At 37.9% G+C, this 15,123-nt stretch overlaps 1 protein-coding gene across 2 annotated transcripts; it reads left to right on the forward strand.

Moving 5' to 3' along the window:
• Positions 1-7,333: 7,333 nt before the first annotated feature.
• Positions 7,334-11,254, forward strand: LOC120104436 (pentatricopeptide repeat-containing protein At5g66520-like). Of its 2 annotated transcripts, XM_039115604.1 has the most exons (3): positions 7,334-9,380; positions 10,316-10,422; positions 10,510-11,254. In XM_039115604.1, the coding sequence occupies exon 1, from the start codon at positions 7,403-7,405 to the stop codon at positions 8,711-8,713; it is 1,311 nt and encodes a 436-aa protein (XP_038971532.1). In that variant the 5' UTR covers positions 7,334-7,402; the 3' UTR covers positions 8,714-9,380; positions 10,316-10,422; positions 10,510-11,254. The 2 variants fall into 2 exon arrangements, with proteins under 2 accessions (XP_038971532.1, XP_038971531.1); XM_039115603.1 differs by having other exon boundaries at positions 7,334-10,422.
• Positions 11,255-15,123: the final 3,869 nt, after the last annotated feature.

Consider the following 15,123-nt stretch of genomic DNA (forward strand, 5'->3'; position numbering starts at 1 on the left):
AGGAAAAATCAGAACCGACCCTTCAAAAATAAGCATTACAAAAAGAAACCCTACCACCATAGAAATCCTAACCACCATAATGGAAAACCAATCCAATCCTAGGAGCAGAAGAAGAAGAAAGAGCAAGATGGTATTCGTTTCTACTATGTGTGTGGTCGGACCAACCATTTGGCTCCTAGTGCTTTTATAAAAAGACTGCACCTCTTCAATTTAAGAAAAAAGGTCCACACACAACCAGTGCTCAAGTCAACATAGCGACTTCCGGTGCTGGCTCCTCTGAGACTGCTTTCAGATCTCAAGTGGAGGAGCTGTAATCATAGCAAACAGCTCGGAGGCGCGTGTGGTAGGAGTGGGACGTGTAGACTTAAAGCTTATTTCTGAAAAAGTTCTGTCCCTGTACAGCGTCCAATATGTTGCGGTCGTTAGAAGAAACCTAATTAGTGGTTTCTTACTTATTCAGCAAGAATTTCCTCTAAAAATAATGATCTAATCTCATATGAAGTTTGGAAACATAGAAAATCTAATCTTAGCTATTTGAAAATGTGGGGGTGCTTGGCAAAAATGAAAATATCTAATTTTAAGAGAAAGAAAATAGGGCCTAAAACAGTGGATGCCATATTCATAGGATATGCAGCCAATAGTAATGCCAATAGATTTCTGGTAATTAATTCACAAGAAAGTGATATTAATAACAATACTATTATAGAAGCCAGAGATGCAATATATTTTGAAGACACCTTTCTACTTAGGACTAGAGTAGATAGTGGTATAGCTAGTAGCTCTAGTAGAATAAGGACAAGAGAAATAGAAGTAGAAGCAGAACCTAGGAGGAGTAAGAGATCCAGAGTAGAGAAAACATTTGGAGATGACTTCATACCTTTTTTATAGAAGACTCTCCAACTACTTTTGAGGGCGCAATGAAATCCTTGGATTCATCCTTTCGGAGAGAAGCTGTGGACAATAAGATGCAGCCAATTATCCAAAATCATACTAGAAAACTAACTGATCTTCCTTCTAGCTGTAAAACTATAGGGTACAAATGGATGTTTAAGAAGAAACTTAGGCTTGATGGCTCTATAGATAAATTTAAGGCTAGATTAGTTACCAAGAGTTTTATACAGAGATCTGGGGTAGATTTTTTTAATGTCTATGCACATGTAGCTAGGATTACTACTATTAGGATCGTGATAGCATTAGCCTCCATCCATAAATTAGTGATTCATCAGATAGATGTGAAAACAGCTTTTCTAAATGGAGACTTAAATAAAGAAATTTATATGGACTAGCCAGAGGGATTTATAATCTCAGGCTAAGAAAATAAAGTTAGCAGACTAGTCAGATCTCTTTATGGTCATAAACAAGCACCCAAGCAATGGCACTTGAAATTTAATGAAACCATACTGATATTTGAATTTGAAATCAATAGTACAAGCGAATGTGTATACCATAAGAAAGTTGGAAATAAACTTGTGATCTTGTGCCTCTATGTAAATGATATACTGATCTTTGGGACAGATCTTGAGATAGTTGATGAAGTAAAGCAATTCTTAAGTCTTAAGTTTGATATGAAAGATTTGGGACAAGCTGACTTAATTTTAAATACCAAAATAATTAGAAGTGCAAATAGTATTAAGTTATCCCAAAGTCATTATGTTGACAAGATTCTCAATAAATTTAATTATACCGATTGTCAGTCTGTCTCTACTCCTTTTGATCCATCTACACATCTTAAGAAGAATTTAGGAATTTCTATCCTTCAAAGCCCATATGCTCAAATTATAAGCTCACTAGGATTCCTAGCAAACTACACCAGGCTAGACATAGCATATGTTGTAAATAGACTCCGCAGATATACTGTTAATGCAAATAGAGATCACTGGACAGTATTAGAGAGTCTCCTTAGGTATTTTAAGGGTATTAAGTCCTATAGTTTGCACTTTAGTAGGTTTCCTGCTGTTCTAAAAGGTTAAGTGATGCCAATTGGATCAGCAATACCTTAGATGTTAAATCCACCATAGGATATGTCTTTCTTCTAGGAGGTGCTGCTGTGTCTTAAAAATCCACCAAATAAATCTTGATATCTATGAGTACCATGGAGTCTAAACTGATAACTTTACACATTATTAGCACTAAGGCTGAGTGGCTCAGAGATCTACTAATAGATCTTCCTGTAGATGAGTCACCTTTACCATCTGTCTCCTTACATTATGATTATAAATCTGCAATAGATAAGTGCAACCAAAAAAAGCCAATATAAAAATGAACAGGCACTTAAAAGTGCATCATAAATCATTAAGATATATATTGAAAAATAATATTATTGCTTTGAATTTTGTAAAATCAGAAAATAATTTGGCTGATCAGCTTACAAAAAGTTTGTCTATAACAATAGTTCTAGAGTCGTCGAGGAGGATGGGGCTTAACCCATAAAGATAGATCACCACAGTGGGAACCCAACCTTAAAAGGTTCAATGGGTAGAAACAAACCGGAGTATGACTAAGAGGAGCACTGTATTATGTTTTCCTCATCCCTATGGTGCTAGTGCTCATAAAAGCAAGCGGTAGGATGAGTTTGTTTGTATAACTCTTAATGAGTCCGAGACCCAAGAAGCAGGAGCTTTCTTGCTAGCTTCCTTATTAGGACTCATCTATATGTACAGTCGTGAGACTGCGATTATGGAAAATGGATGATTTCCTAAAAAACACATAAGAGATACCTACGCATGGTCATATTAGCGCACTTAGAACCCAGATCGGGCTATATAATGTATGCTGTTAATTTAATCTGAGCCATGGACCGAGGTTCAAGGTTAAGACCACCTTGGCTTCACAGATGTAATCAATTGTCACTAAGTAAAGGTTCAAATCGAAAGGTACCTACACCTATTACATAATATAAGATATCTAGCATTTTGTTTTGATTTTAAAATTATTTAAAAATTAATTTTTGTAGAGGATTGTTGGAAAAATTAAATGCGCATACAGCTTTTTGGGATGCATGCACGTTTGCTGCTTAATTACCACGGAAGCATCCGCCAAAAGACCAATAAGCCCCGTAATCACCCCTATATATACCCCTTAATTTCATCCTATTCAAGACACGAAAAATTAGAGAAAAAATACCAAAAAAAAATCTGAAGAAAAATTCTTCCTCTTAGTTACTTCTAATTTTTTATTTTTGCAATTCTATTCAGTTTATTTCGTTTTTCGCTGGATCTGCAAATCCGATCAGGTTTGATTTGGCTTCTTCCAAGATGTACCGAAGAAGAAGTTTAGGATCGTCGTATCTCTGAGGAGAATTGCTAGGAGACCCGTACATGAGGGCAAACACTTCTTTGGGACAGCATCTACGCGCTTCGACCTGTCTTCAATTAGGCTATTTTCTCTTACTCTTGTTTTAAATTTACTATTAGTAAATCTGTAGGATTTGCAACTTTATGATTTAAATATATTAAATGAATAGATTTATTTTGTGCTAGAATAGATTTCATTTGTACTATAACAAATTTATTTTGATGCTGAATAATATACATACATATATATATATATATATTCCATTTAAGACTTTCTATTAATTGCAATTATTAGATTTAATTTATTTATTTAAGTGATATATTGCTAACAGCAATTGCTCCTTTATAAAGAGTAGCTCTTTCTCTTTCTCTATAGACTTTCATTGAGTTACCTATCAAATTGTTGCTCCTTCTGCTTGCATACCTACGGTCTTTCTTTCTACACTTGCCCCAACTCCTAAATTCGCATCAATTTGCTACCGCAAGCAATGATCTCTCAACCTGAAACTCACTATATACCCCTTGATTATGATCATGTCAATTTATCTGGGGTATGCAATGAAATCAGCAAAAGAAGATTAAGAAGAATCTTCAAGCTAGTGCACCTGTAAATGGCATGATCTATAAAAAAACTAGGAAGAGAAATGTACAAGCAAGAACGAGGGCCAATGGAGGACCACCCCCAATTGCCACCAAATAACATCATAATTTTGTCCATTAGCTGAAATAAATGAAGGTGGAGGCAAGCGTTTGGAAAATCATGACTAGGTGTTCCAAGTATTGACTTAAGAGAGCTTTCCGAGTGGAAATAATGTAAGAAGATGTAGAGCTAGAGACTTAAGGATGATTGGATTGATTAATCAACAAGAATGAATTGTCTTCACAAATAAGGAGCTACAGCTTGCTGACAAGACTGATTGCACCAAGCCATTGCACATAACATCCACCAAGGAAACTACAGGGTACAATCGGTGTTAGTCAATAATAGCTAATGACTAAATATTTGTCCATTGAGCATAAATATTAAGCCAGGATGCAGCCCTCTTTTAAGAAGACCTTATCATCACCATACCATTCTAGGTTCTTGACTTTGATCCTTTAGAGCCTTCTCTTAGGCCATTCTTGGATCCACTCTATAAAAGCCATACCCTCTTCCCTACAGCAATGCATAAAATTTAAAAATAATGGTAACATTGTAATTATAATAGTAGAGCAAGAAATAACTACATCCGCTGAACTAACCAAAGATCAAGTTCAAATAATAGACATCCAGTACACCTTATCGATATTCAATACCATAACTTTCAATTTGAAGAATCTAAGCTAGGAAATAACCTGTAGTGTCCTCAAATTCTGAATCAACACCGGAACTTGTAAGTCTAAGCTAGTCAAGCTTGCACAACCTATCAGTGTGCGACCTTTAGAGCTATCACAAACTACGCTTAAATGCCTCGTCCTTTCGTTAGCACCACAAGCTGAACCTTAGCACTGCACATACCCATTCACTCCAAAATGATTAACCCAAATCAAATGATTACCACTTTGAGTCAAAAAATGGAACTAAAGATCAGGGCAAGATCTTAAAGTAAGAAATTAGGGGATGAAGTACCTTATCCTCCTGAAGAGAAGAACTTAAAGTTAGGAGTTAGGTTATAGGCCATCCCTCTTTGACCTATAAATGTCGACTATAAAAGAACACTAGAGAAGCCAAGATAAGATCAATGGAAAGGCAACCTAAGGTATTTCAATCCAAGAATGCAAGAAAAAAGATACATATTGAAGATGATGTGTTAAAAAAATGATCACTAGGCTATTTGTCAGCGAAAAAGAAACTGAAACAAAGTATAATCCAAAAGAAGATGAAGAAGCTCTTGTACCACATATTGATTGAACCTCTTTGTTCATAACCTCCTGATGTATCAAACTTGCTGCCAAAGAACGATATGTCTCATAGCAAAAAAAAAAAAAAGAACGATATGTCTTCTAAGGCTAATGTTACTATGATTGAAAGTGATTACTCTATCCTTTTTGAGGATGCTCCTTAAGTTTTAATCATTGCTTCTACTAAACCTCTTTGGTAGGACATCCTCAGCCATTGGTTCCTCTTCTCTCCCTCCTATAAATCTCAACCATTCATTAGCCCTCTACTTGATCAATCCAAATAAAGAAAAGATGAGCCAATTCCAATCTTCTATCTAGCATCTCTCTCCATCAGTGGTTTAAATCCTCTCTCCTAATCCTATCCTTTTCCTCTATATGTTTATGTTATCTATATGAAGCAACATACATTATAAAACATGACCTCTTCTAATGCTAGCCATACATGTCCATGATCCTCCCTTCTCCCAGTAAGATCTTGCCACTTCAAATCAATCATGGTCACTACATCTAAAGAGCTCTTACCCTCACCTTTAAAGCCTCTTCTCCTTCTCAAAATCCTAACCATTGAATTCTAAAGAAACACAAGAGGCATGAGTTTTCTAGATCATAGCCCTTGAACCAAGCTACCGCAACAATCCTTTTTGCAATCCCAAGCCAATAAATATTACCCATTTAGCAACCCATGACAACCCTTACATATAGAGCTATCCTATCCCTTAATCAATCTCAACTCTTAAACCACTCATCTTTCTTTATGATAGAACCTTATTGTCTCCAAAATTCAAGGTAGAAATTAGGGAGAAAAAAGAAAGTATTAGGGAGACTCTACCAAAATTTTCTCCTGCAAACTCTAGTATTAATCTTTACTCCATGCTTTCTTCTACCTTCATCTAGCCTTAAAAATCTCTAATCTATATACTTCCGTAGTCTCTTGCAACCAAGAAAAAGGAACATGAGCAAGAGCTTTAGGCAGTACATCCCCTCTCTTCTTTCTCTCTCCCTTTTTTCTTTTACTCTTTTCTTTATCGCTTTATTCATGAAACCCTAGTCCTAGTCCATTAGAGATAGGAAATCCTTTTCACCTCTACAATCTTCTAAAAGAGAGAGTGGTAGGGTGTGCCTTCAAGCCTTTCCTCACCATGAACCTCAATTTGAATCTATAACTTACCTCCCATAAAATTTATAGCTTACTTAGAAGGCTAGGTGGCAACTCCCATAACCATGGGATAGTCTACACCCTATGGATATATCTCATGGTGTGATGATTTGACTCTTAATCCTCTATAGTGCATATTTTGCACTATAGAGAGTTATGTATGCTTGGATAATCACCACATCACTCATCTTGGAAATAGAGGGCTCTTGCACAATCTCTCAACCCCTTATTAATCCCATGTTTGAAACCCCAATCCGACATTCTCCATTAGACTCTCGAATGCATGGTTGAGAGATTGTGTAAGAGCCCTCTATTTTCGAAAGAGCAATATAATGATTATCTGAGCATGTATAGTTCTCTGCTGGTGCAAAAAATGGACCACTGAGTATTTAGACTCGTGATGAATGACATCTTCTCCATGTCTTCTTCCGCCATTTTGATCAAGGTGTATTTTAAGATTCTATCCACAAATAATAGCACTTTAATATATTAAATTATTAATTTTTAATCATATCTTAACTTATGGTACAATATTGATTTTTAAAAAAATATAACATAGGTTTATTTATTCAAATGTACTTTTTAGAATTTGTTTTAATATAGTTAGTACCTTTGTTATTCTTCAATATTTTTACTTAATAATAATTTTATATATCAATATTTCATATTTTATTATATTTATTCTTATATATTTTTATTTTTTATTTTTAATATGAATGCCATCTCTCTGTTTTTTTATTATCATAGGGGTATTTTACTAGGCAGCAATATTATTTAGCACAACTTTTTTTTTTTTTACTAAAACGGATGATTTATATGATTCTAGTATGAATATATCCAAAAAATTGAAAATAGTAAATTCAGAACTTTTTCTTTCTGATTCATAAGGTATCTTGATTGATATATACAAGAATACCCAATCTGTAGCTTTGTTGGCCTATCTGCTACTAACTTGCGATGCGTTTTCATTTCAGCTTTTATGCCAAACGGGGCCAACTTCTAATGCTAAAGTCGTATTAGGAGCGTCGCACATGGTTTCCACCTGTCATGGAAGAGCTCGCGTGCGCGAAGGATGAGATGCGCGACCGCCCTCGCCCGCCTCATCCACCGATGCCAGAGCCTGCGCGAGCTTCGCCAAATCCACGCCCTCATCACCACCTCCCCCTACCTCGACCCCCGCACCGCCGCCTCCCTCCTCTCCCGCCTCCTCTTCTTCTGCGCCACCTCCCCCGCCGGCTCCCTCCCCTACGCCTCCGCCCTCTTCCGCCGCCTCCCCTCCCCGACCCTCTCCGCCTACAACGCCATGATCCGAGCGCACGCCATGCCCACCTCCTCTCTCAGCCCTCTCTCCTTTTACGTCCAAATGCTCGCCGCCGGCGTCCGTCCCGACCACCTCACCTTCCCCTTTCTGTTCAAGCACTGCTCCCTCCGCCTCGACTCTGCCGCCGGCCGGAGGCTCCACGCCCATGTCTCGAAGCTGGGCTTCCATTTGGACATCTTCGTCGAAAATGCCATGGTCTATATGTATTCGAGCTGTGGGCTCGTCGATTCCGCGCGGAGGGTGTTCGACGAAATGGCCCACAGAGATATAGTCTCTTGGAACTCGATCTTGATAGGGTATTTGAGGTGCGGGGAGCTCGACTTGGCTCTGCGTCTGTTTCTGGACATGAAGGAGAGGAATACAAGAACTTGGAACTCGATCATAACTGGCTTTGCACAGGGTGGCCGGTCAAGGGAGGCATTGGCTTTGTTCCATGAGATGGTTTTCTCGGCCAATGAATATGCTAAGCCTGACAAGGTGACGGTTGCCAGTGTAGTCTCAGCATGTGCTTCGCTGGGAGCTCTGGACCAAGGGAAATGGGTGCATGGTTACTTGAAGAGGTATGGGCTGGAGTTTGATGTCGTGATTGGAACCGCATTGATAGACATGTATGGAAAATGTGGGTGTGTGGAGAGAGCTGTGGAGGTCTTCCAGGAGATTCCCAAGAAAGATGTCTTGGCTTGGACAGCGATGATCTCAGCATTTGCCATCCATGGGCTTGGAGAAGAGGCTTTTGGTCTTCTGGAAGAGATGGAGAGGCATGGGACAAAGCCTAATTATGTGACTTTTGGTGCACTTCTAAATGCTTGCGCTCATGCGGGCCTGGTAGAAAAAGGCCGGTGGTGTTTCAATGTGATGAAACAAGTCTACTTCATTGAGCCTCAGTTGCAGCATTATGCCTGCATGGTTGATTTGCTTGGCCGAGCAGGGTTATTTGAAGAGGCTGACAGACTGATCAGAAGCATGCCTATGGAGCCGGACTCGTATGTTTGGGGGCATTGCTTGGTGCATGTAGGATGCATGGAAATGTGGAGGTCGGAGAAAGGGTGGCTGGTTATTTGATTGGCTTAGATCCTCTGAACCATGTATTCTATATAATTCTATCGGATATATATGCCAAGGCTAATAGGTTTGAGGATGTAAAGAAAGTTAGATCTGTCATGAAAGAGCACCGGATAAAGAAAACTGCACCTGGTTGCAGTATGACTGAAGTTGATGGCCAGGTGCTTGAGTTTTCAGCAAAAGGAACACCTGATAACTTGATGATGGAAATGGGGTGGGTGTTGAATGGGATCAATGATGAGTTGAAGTCCACAGGTTACTTACCCACTAACGATGAGGAATTGTTAGAAATCCCTTGGACTTGTTGACATGTAGCAGCTTGTTTGAGTATCTGATGAAGATTCCAGGTTTGTTCCTTTTTTTGGGTAAATTCACAGTATCATGAGATTTAAAGCAAGTCTCATCTACGTTCTTTATGGCAAATGAGGAAAGGGACTTACTTGGATCAGAACCTTGGCACAAAAAATTCTCTATATATGAAGTGCGGCCTTTCAACCAATTTTCAGGAAGGAATGATGATAAATAATCTAGAGATGCAAGGAGACAGTACCGAATGTAGAAAATCCTTTGAACAGTGAATGAATGAGCAAGTATGCTGCATCAAAATCAGGGCTGACAGCAACTTGTTCAAAGTGCACCTGTTCCTATACAGATAACAAAAAGAAAGGTGGGCATGTAAAGTATTCAAATTGCAGAAGTATCATAACCTTATTCTTTCATTCTTTTAACTAAATCAGATTACCATTGTTTTTTAAATTTGAGAGCTTATTATAAGGTTCAACAGTTGTTGAATATGCCAGAAAATTTTGAGGCTTATGCAACCAAGTGGATATGCTAAGTGCTTTTTGGAAGAAATAAGAGGCCAGGGAATATTTCAGACATTTCATGGCCAACATCGAGGAAATCAAGACTTTCATGCTCACGAATTGTAACTTGTGTCTTAACATGCTAATTGTGCTGTTCCACTCTTCAACTGCTGAGTATGATGGTACATAGAACAATAACTTTGACCCTAGAGGCCAGATAAGTTGTCCTGCAACCTATCGTTTTATATATGGAACTCGTGTTGTTATGATCTAAGATGCAATCAGATGCTACATTGCAATCATGGGCAAAGAACATGTCCGATAATGTATATGCTCTTCACCTATACATCTGAAAATTATTCTTGGCATTTGTAATTCATACAGTAGTAAAGGTTCTCTTTGAATTAATGAACCAACTTCAGAAAATATGAAAACTGTTGCAGTTATTAGGCTCCAAGCAAATAGGCCTGGCTGTCAATGTCATGGCATGAGGATGGCATGGCACTGTCTTCTTGTTCTTTCTGCACAGACTAATGGATATATAAACCAGCAAAAGCCTTTTTGCCAATGGCAAATCATTCACCACATCCCCTTTCATGGCTTCCCAACTCTCAGGATTGGTAGAGCCTTTGAAGTGAGACTTCTCTATGCTATTGGCTCAGTTATCTCCTTTTGCATCTTCTGAATCAAGGGGTCAATCCAAAAGGCTGATAGATTCCTCATTGCGGGCACCATGTTCCATCAGAGCATCTACTTATAATTCGCTCTTTGATTTCCAAACCAATATTGCATGCAGGCACCAAACCTTTTTGGCTGATCAAGCCTTCAGATAGCCCGATCTTTATTGCTCACCCTGCCAAAATCAAGCACATTCTCGAGTTCAGCTTCTCCAAATACAGTGAGGTGCTTGATTTTACCGTTACCTTTTATTCTGTTCCTCTTTCTTGATTATCTTAAATTCTGTTAATATAATTTATGGTATGTTAACAGGGTCAGTACAGTTATCACATAGTGAAGGATCTCTGTGGTAGATAGTAAGAAGTGGCGCCACCAAATAAAGCTTGCAAGCTTCGAGTTCTAAACCAAGGTTCTTTGAGACTTTAGTAGTGTCATGTTTCAGAAAAGAAAATCTCAGATGCTGCAAATACTGAAACTTTAACAGATACGCAGATATGATTAAAGTCATTTGGATAATAGAAAGGTGGCCATGCATGTCGGAAGAATTGGTCTTGTTGTTTGTCTTCTTGGCAGGATCTTCTGAGGAGATCGACTTGGGGCTCAATCTTCAAAGTCGGGTTCGGTGTCAAGCTAGGCACTCTCTCAGGATCGAATGAGTTTGTGGCTTGGTTCAGAAGGGCTCTTAATGACTCTAACTCCATTGTTTTCTGGTGTCATGCTGATGCATTCTGGAACATCAAGAGGCTTCTGACCATTTGGTTTGAAGCACAGCTCAAGAGGAACCTCAAATTGTGATTGATGATAGTGTTCCAGTTGATTCACCACAAGACGAAGTAGATGAAACTCGGGCAAGAAGATGGTAGCATATTTCAATTGTTTTCTTTGGAAGCCGATACACCAATTTCATCTTTACAGTGAATGCGGGATTATGCATTCTATTCTTTTGCCTTCTTGGAAGATATGTTACCAAGATTTATAATAATAGCAAGCAAGCATGAACAAAAGAACCTAAAAGTCCCTATTTAAATTTATTGAACATGTTCGATGTTGACTGGTACATATTGTTTCCAGATTTATCTTCGGTAGAGAGAAAAATCTGTAGACATAATCATTTGTATAGGTATATATATATATATATATATATATATATATATATATATATATATATATATATATATATATATATATATATATATATATATATATATATATATATAATGTGGGTGTGTGCATGCGAGTGGGTGTGCCAGCACGTGTGTGTATGCATCTATGTGCGTGCTTGTGCATGTGCGTGCGCGCATATGCTTGTTTGTGCACGTGTTTGCACATGCGTGCACGTGTTTTTTTTTTTTTTTTTTATGCATCAATGAGTTTGGTTTTGCACGGAACGTTATATCTACTCATCGCATGATTACTTGTTAAGGTTGTATGTTTCCTTTTGTACATATGTATTCTATATTGCTGATTTTGGTTTACATAGAACTTGATGCTCATGTGCATCAAAATTTGCAAGAAATATGGTATTGAATTGTATTTACTTAGAAAACATGATCAATTTATATAATTGGACAATCAGGTGCGATACTTGGAACTATCCATGTTGTTGGTAGCCATTATAAGCTAGAAATATGACATCATTGATGCTCCACTATAAGTTAGAAATATGGTATTATTGATATCTCATCGTAGGCTGGAAATGTGTATTATTCATATCCTATCACAAGTTGAAAATGTGATTTTTTTTTTTTCTCTCGCTATAAGAAGATTTAGAAAAGAAAAGAAAAAGTGGAAACAACCTCTATTCCTTTCTTTGGTGGTACTTCTCCATATCTTATCTAAAATACATCCAATGGAGTCAAAAATGTCCCTAAGTTCATGGAAGATTGCAAATGAATTTGAGAATAAGAGCGTGGGGAAAAAAAAATTCTTCATGGTGCACTGAAGATTATAGAGGCAAAGTATTGCAAGTGACCATGGCTATACGAGATCAATCCCAAATTGAAGCACCTAACAATCGACCAACACGGCCCGAACCACTGAGTTAGATCCATAACCTCGCCATCGGACCATCTTGGAGGATCACTAGAGATCCTAATTTCATTGAAAAGGAGGGAGCTTTTGAGGAGAGAAAAATCTCAACTTGTTCTTCTATTCGTTGTTTTTTTTTAAAAAAAAAAATTTAACTGCTTCAATTAGAGGAAAAGAAAGGAGGAGTGTAGATGGAGATGAAGGAGGACAAGGAGGAAAAGTGGGCATGTGGACGATGAGGAGGCGGTCTGGCTGGCTGAAGGAGGAACAGTTAAAGTTGGCAAGCATATCGAGGACCTCCTAGCTCTCGCTCCTCCGCCTCTTCTTCCCCTAAGTCCCCCTTCATCATTGAATTCCAGCAAGATTGTGCATATCTCGTGGACTCGGGAGCACTGATGGATTCTCTGATGGTTGTGCCGGTATGGTCTCATGTGGAGGTTGGGGCTATTAACATATTTTTTAAATAAATTTCTTTCACCGAGTTGAAGAAGATTGAGAGAAGCCTTCACTAGTCTTCTTCCCATGATGGAAGGTTGGGATGTAATGAGAAATTATATTCTACACCCAGTGCACTAGCTTAGCAGTACACCGAACCATTGATATGCCACCATATGGACATTCTGGCCATCTCAATGTAAGGACAAAATGCACTAGTCTGCCTCCTCATCTTTGCCGCCATAGCCGTCGGCGATGCCATCTCCACTGTCTCCATCACCATCATGCCCTTCTCTCCTGCTTGCGCACATCCAAAGGCCTTCTCCCATGTTTTAAAAGCTACAAGAAGGGAAAAAAATGCTATGTGCCTGCTCATCTCCATTGCCACAGCTATCGACGACCCCATCTCCACTGTTTCCATTACCATCTTGCCCTCCTTTGGCATCCATGGGATGGGGGGATCGAGAGCCCTAGCCTTGGATGAAGAAGGATTAGGTCTCGATTTGCGATTAGGAATCGAAAGGATTAGAGAAGAGAAAGGGGAGGGTTCTTTCTTGCCTTTTATCTTGTTGATTCTTCGATAATTGCTTGCGAGAGGGGAAAGAGATTGGGGAGAGAGAAGCTGAGAAAGAGAAAATGGTGGATGCCTTCACCTACCCAAATCAAGCAAAGAAAAGAACACTTTCCTAACTTCTCCCGACTTCAAATGGTAGAAAAAGACAAATGCCCACATTGCGGCATATCATTGGCCTTGTGTACCACTGAGCTGGTACATCAGGTGTAGGATATAATTCTTTGAAATGTAATAGGAGGAGATATTGTTCTCTAGGCTCAGTCTAATAGCTCAGTTATTGACCAGGCCTATAGCAGCCTGCCACATGGATAGATGGAACCACCTCAACACAAAAAAATAAAAGAAAAGAAAAGAGAAGAAAACAAACCGAGCCCTAGCCCTCTCTTAAGCGCTCCACCCTCTCCCGAACAAAAACCCTAGCAACTCCTCTGCGCATCGTCGGCATCCCACATCCTCTGCTTCTCGAATGCTGCTATATTATGCCCTCCCCGAATGAGTTCGAAACCCTATGTACAGACATTGCATGCTTTCTCTTTAGATTAGGATGAAAGCAAAAGTGGAGAGAAATTTTTTCTTCTATTAAAAAATTCACTATAAATCATAAGATAATGTATAACATAGCATTAAATAAAATAATTGTCATAGAAAAGAGATTATTTATCTTCAACTATAGATATTTCTCTATGATTCACAACTGGGTATAGATGGGGAGAGAAGAAAAGAAGAAGTAGATTGAATCAGGGAAAGAGGAGGAGAAGAAAAAAAAATCGAACATTTTGTCTTAAAACAATGATTTTTTTAATTAATTCGAGCCAAAATTTGGCCATTTTAAATGCAACCATTACAACCAAGGTGGAAGAGGCCATCGTTCTTGGGGTAGTCCTTAATGCGCTTATGGACCATGAAGTACATGAAGCAAGCTTTGCAGCCAACGACAACTAGGATCTGACATGAGATGTAGGTAGAGCTCAGGAAAAGTAGATAGGTTTCCAGTTAGGGAGAGGACAAAATGTTCAAGAAAGGGATATGGCTCCGTTTGTTTCCATTATTCTTTTTTTTCATTCAGAGAGATAGGGATATGTTTCAAGCCGGTTTTGGATTGAGTTAGTAAGGCACTGGCTTTTGTTGACACCTCTAATTAATGCCAAGATTTATGAAACAATCAACTAACAATTGTTATTATCCTTAGAAAAAAAATTTTAAAAAAATATTTTTCAAATGAATGCTCATAAAAATATACAATCTACTATAAGTTTAAATAAATTATTGAATTAAATATATTTTATGCTATAATTAGTATAAGCAAGTTATTGGCTAGTCAATTTTGTGCTTATTTCAAAATTTGACTAGAATTTAGGTCTCCTAATTAATATATGAGCCGAGATAAAATTAGATTTAGTGAGCCCGGTTCGATAAAACTCAAAATAGAAGTATACAAATGTACTATATGTTTTTAATTATCATTTTTATAAATTATATTAGGTAAATTACATATTAAGATTTTAATTAGAAAAATACATATGATCAGAATAATTATTTCAAAATATATATGCATCACAATATCACCTACACAGGCTTTTAAGATTTGCTATTTAATATTCTCAATTTAATTAATTTGTTTTTGGATATGTAAATTATTTATATTAACTATTATATGGCGGGACTGCACACAGTTTTTAGCTCCCATGGACAAGAAGACTGATGTTTTTTATTTTCTAGATAAAAAGTTGATGAAGCTAGTGAAGAAACAGAAAAGCTAAAGCAACATAGAAAAATTTATGAAAGAAAAAAAGAAATCGCAGTGCCTTCTTGGGAGAGACTTTTTCATTTTTTTTGTGTGAGAGATTTCTTACTGTGGTAGTCTTCCAGGGAAAAAGAAATATATATGT

This window comes from Phoenix dactylifera, chromosome 18, assembly GCF_009389715.1.
Source record: "Phoenix dactylifera cultivar Barhee BC4 chromosome 18, palm_55x_up_171113_PBpolish2nd_filt_p, whole genome shotgun sequence".
Taxonomy (NCBI): Eukaryota; Viridiplantae; Streptophyta; class Magnoliopsida; order Arecales; family Arecaceae; genus Phoenix; species Phoenix dactylifera.

Coding starts and splice junctions, on each gene's coding strand:
- LOC120104436 (XM_039115603.1), top strand. CDS start 7,403: ATGAGATGCGCGACCGCCCTCGCCCGCCTCATCCACCGATGCCAGAGC.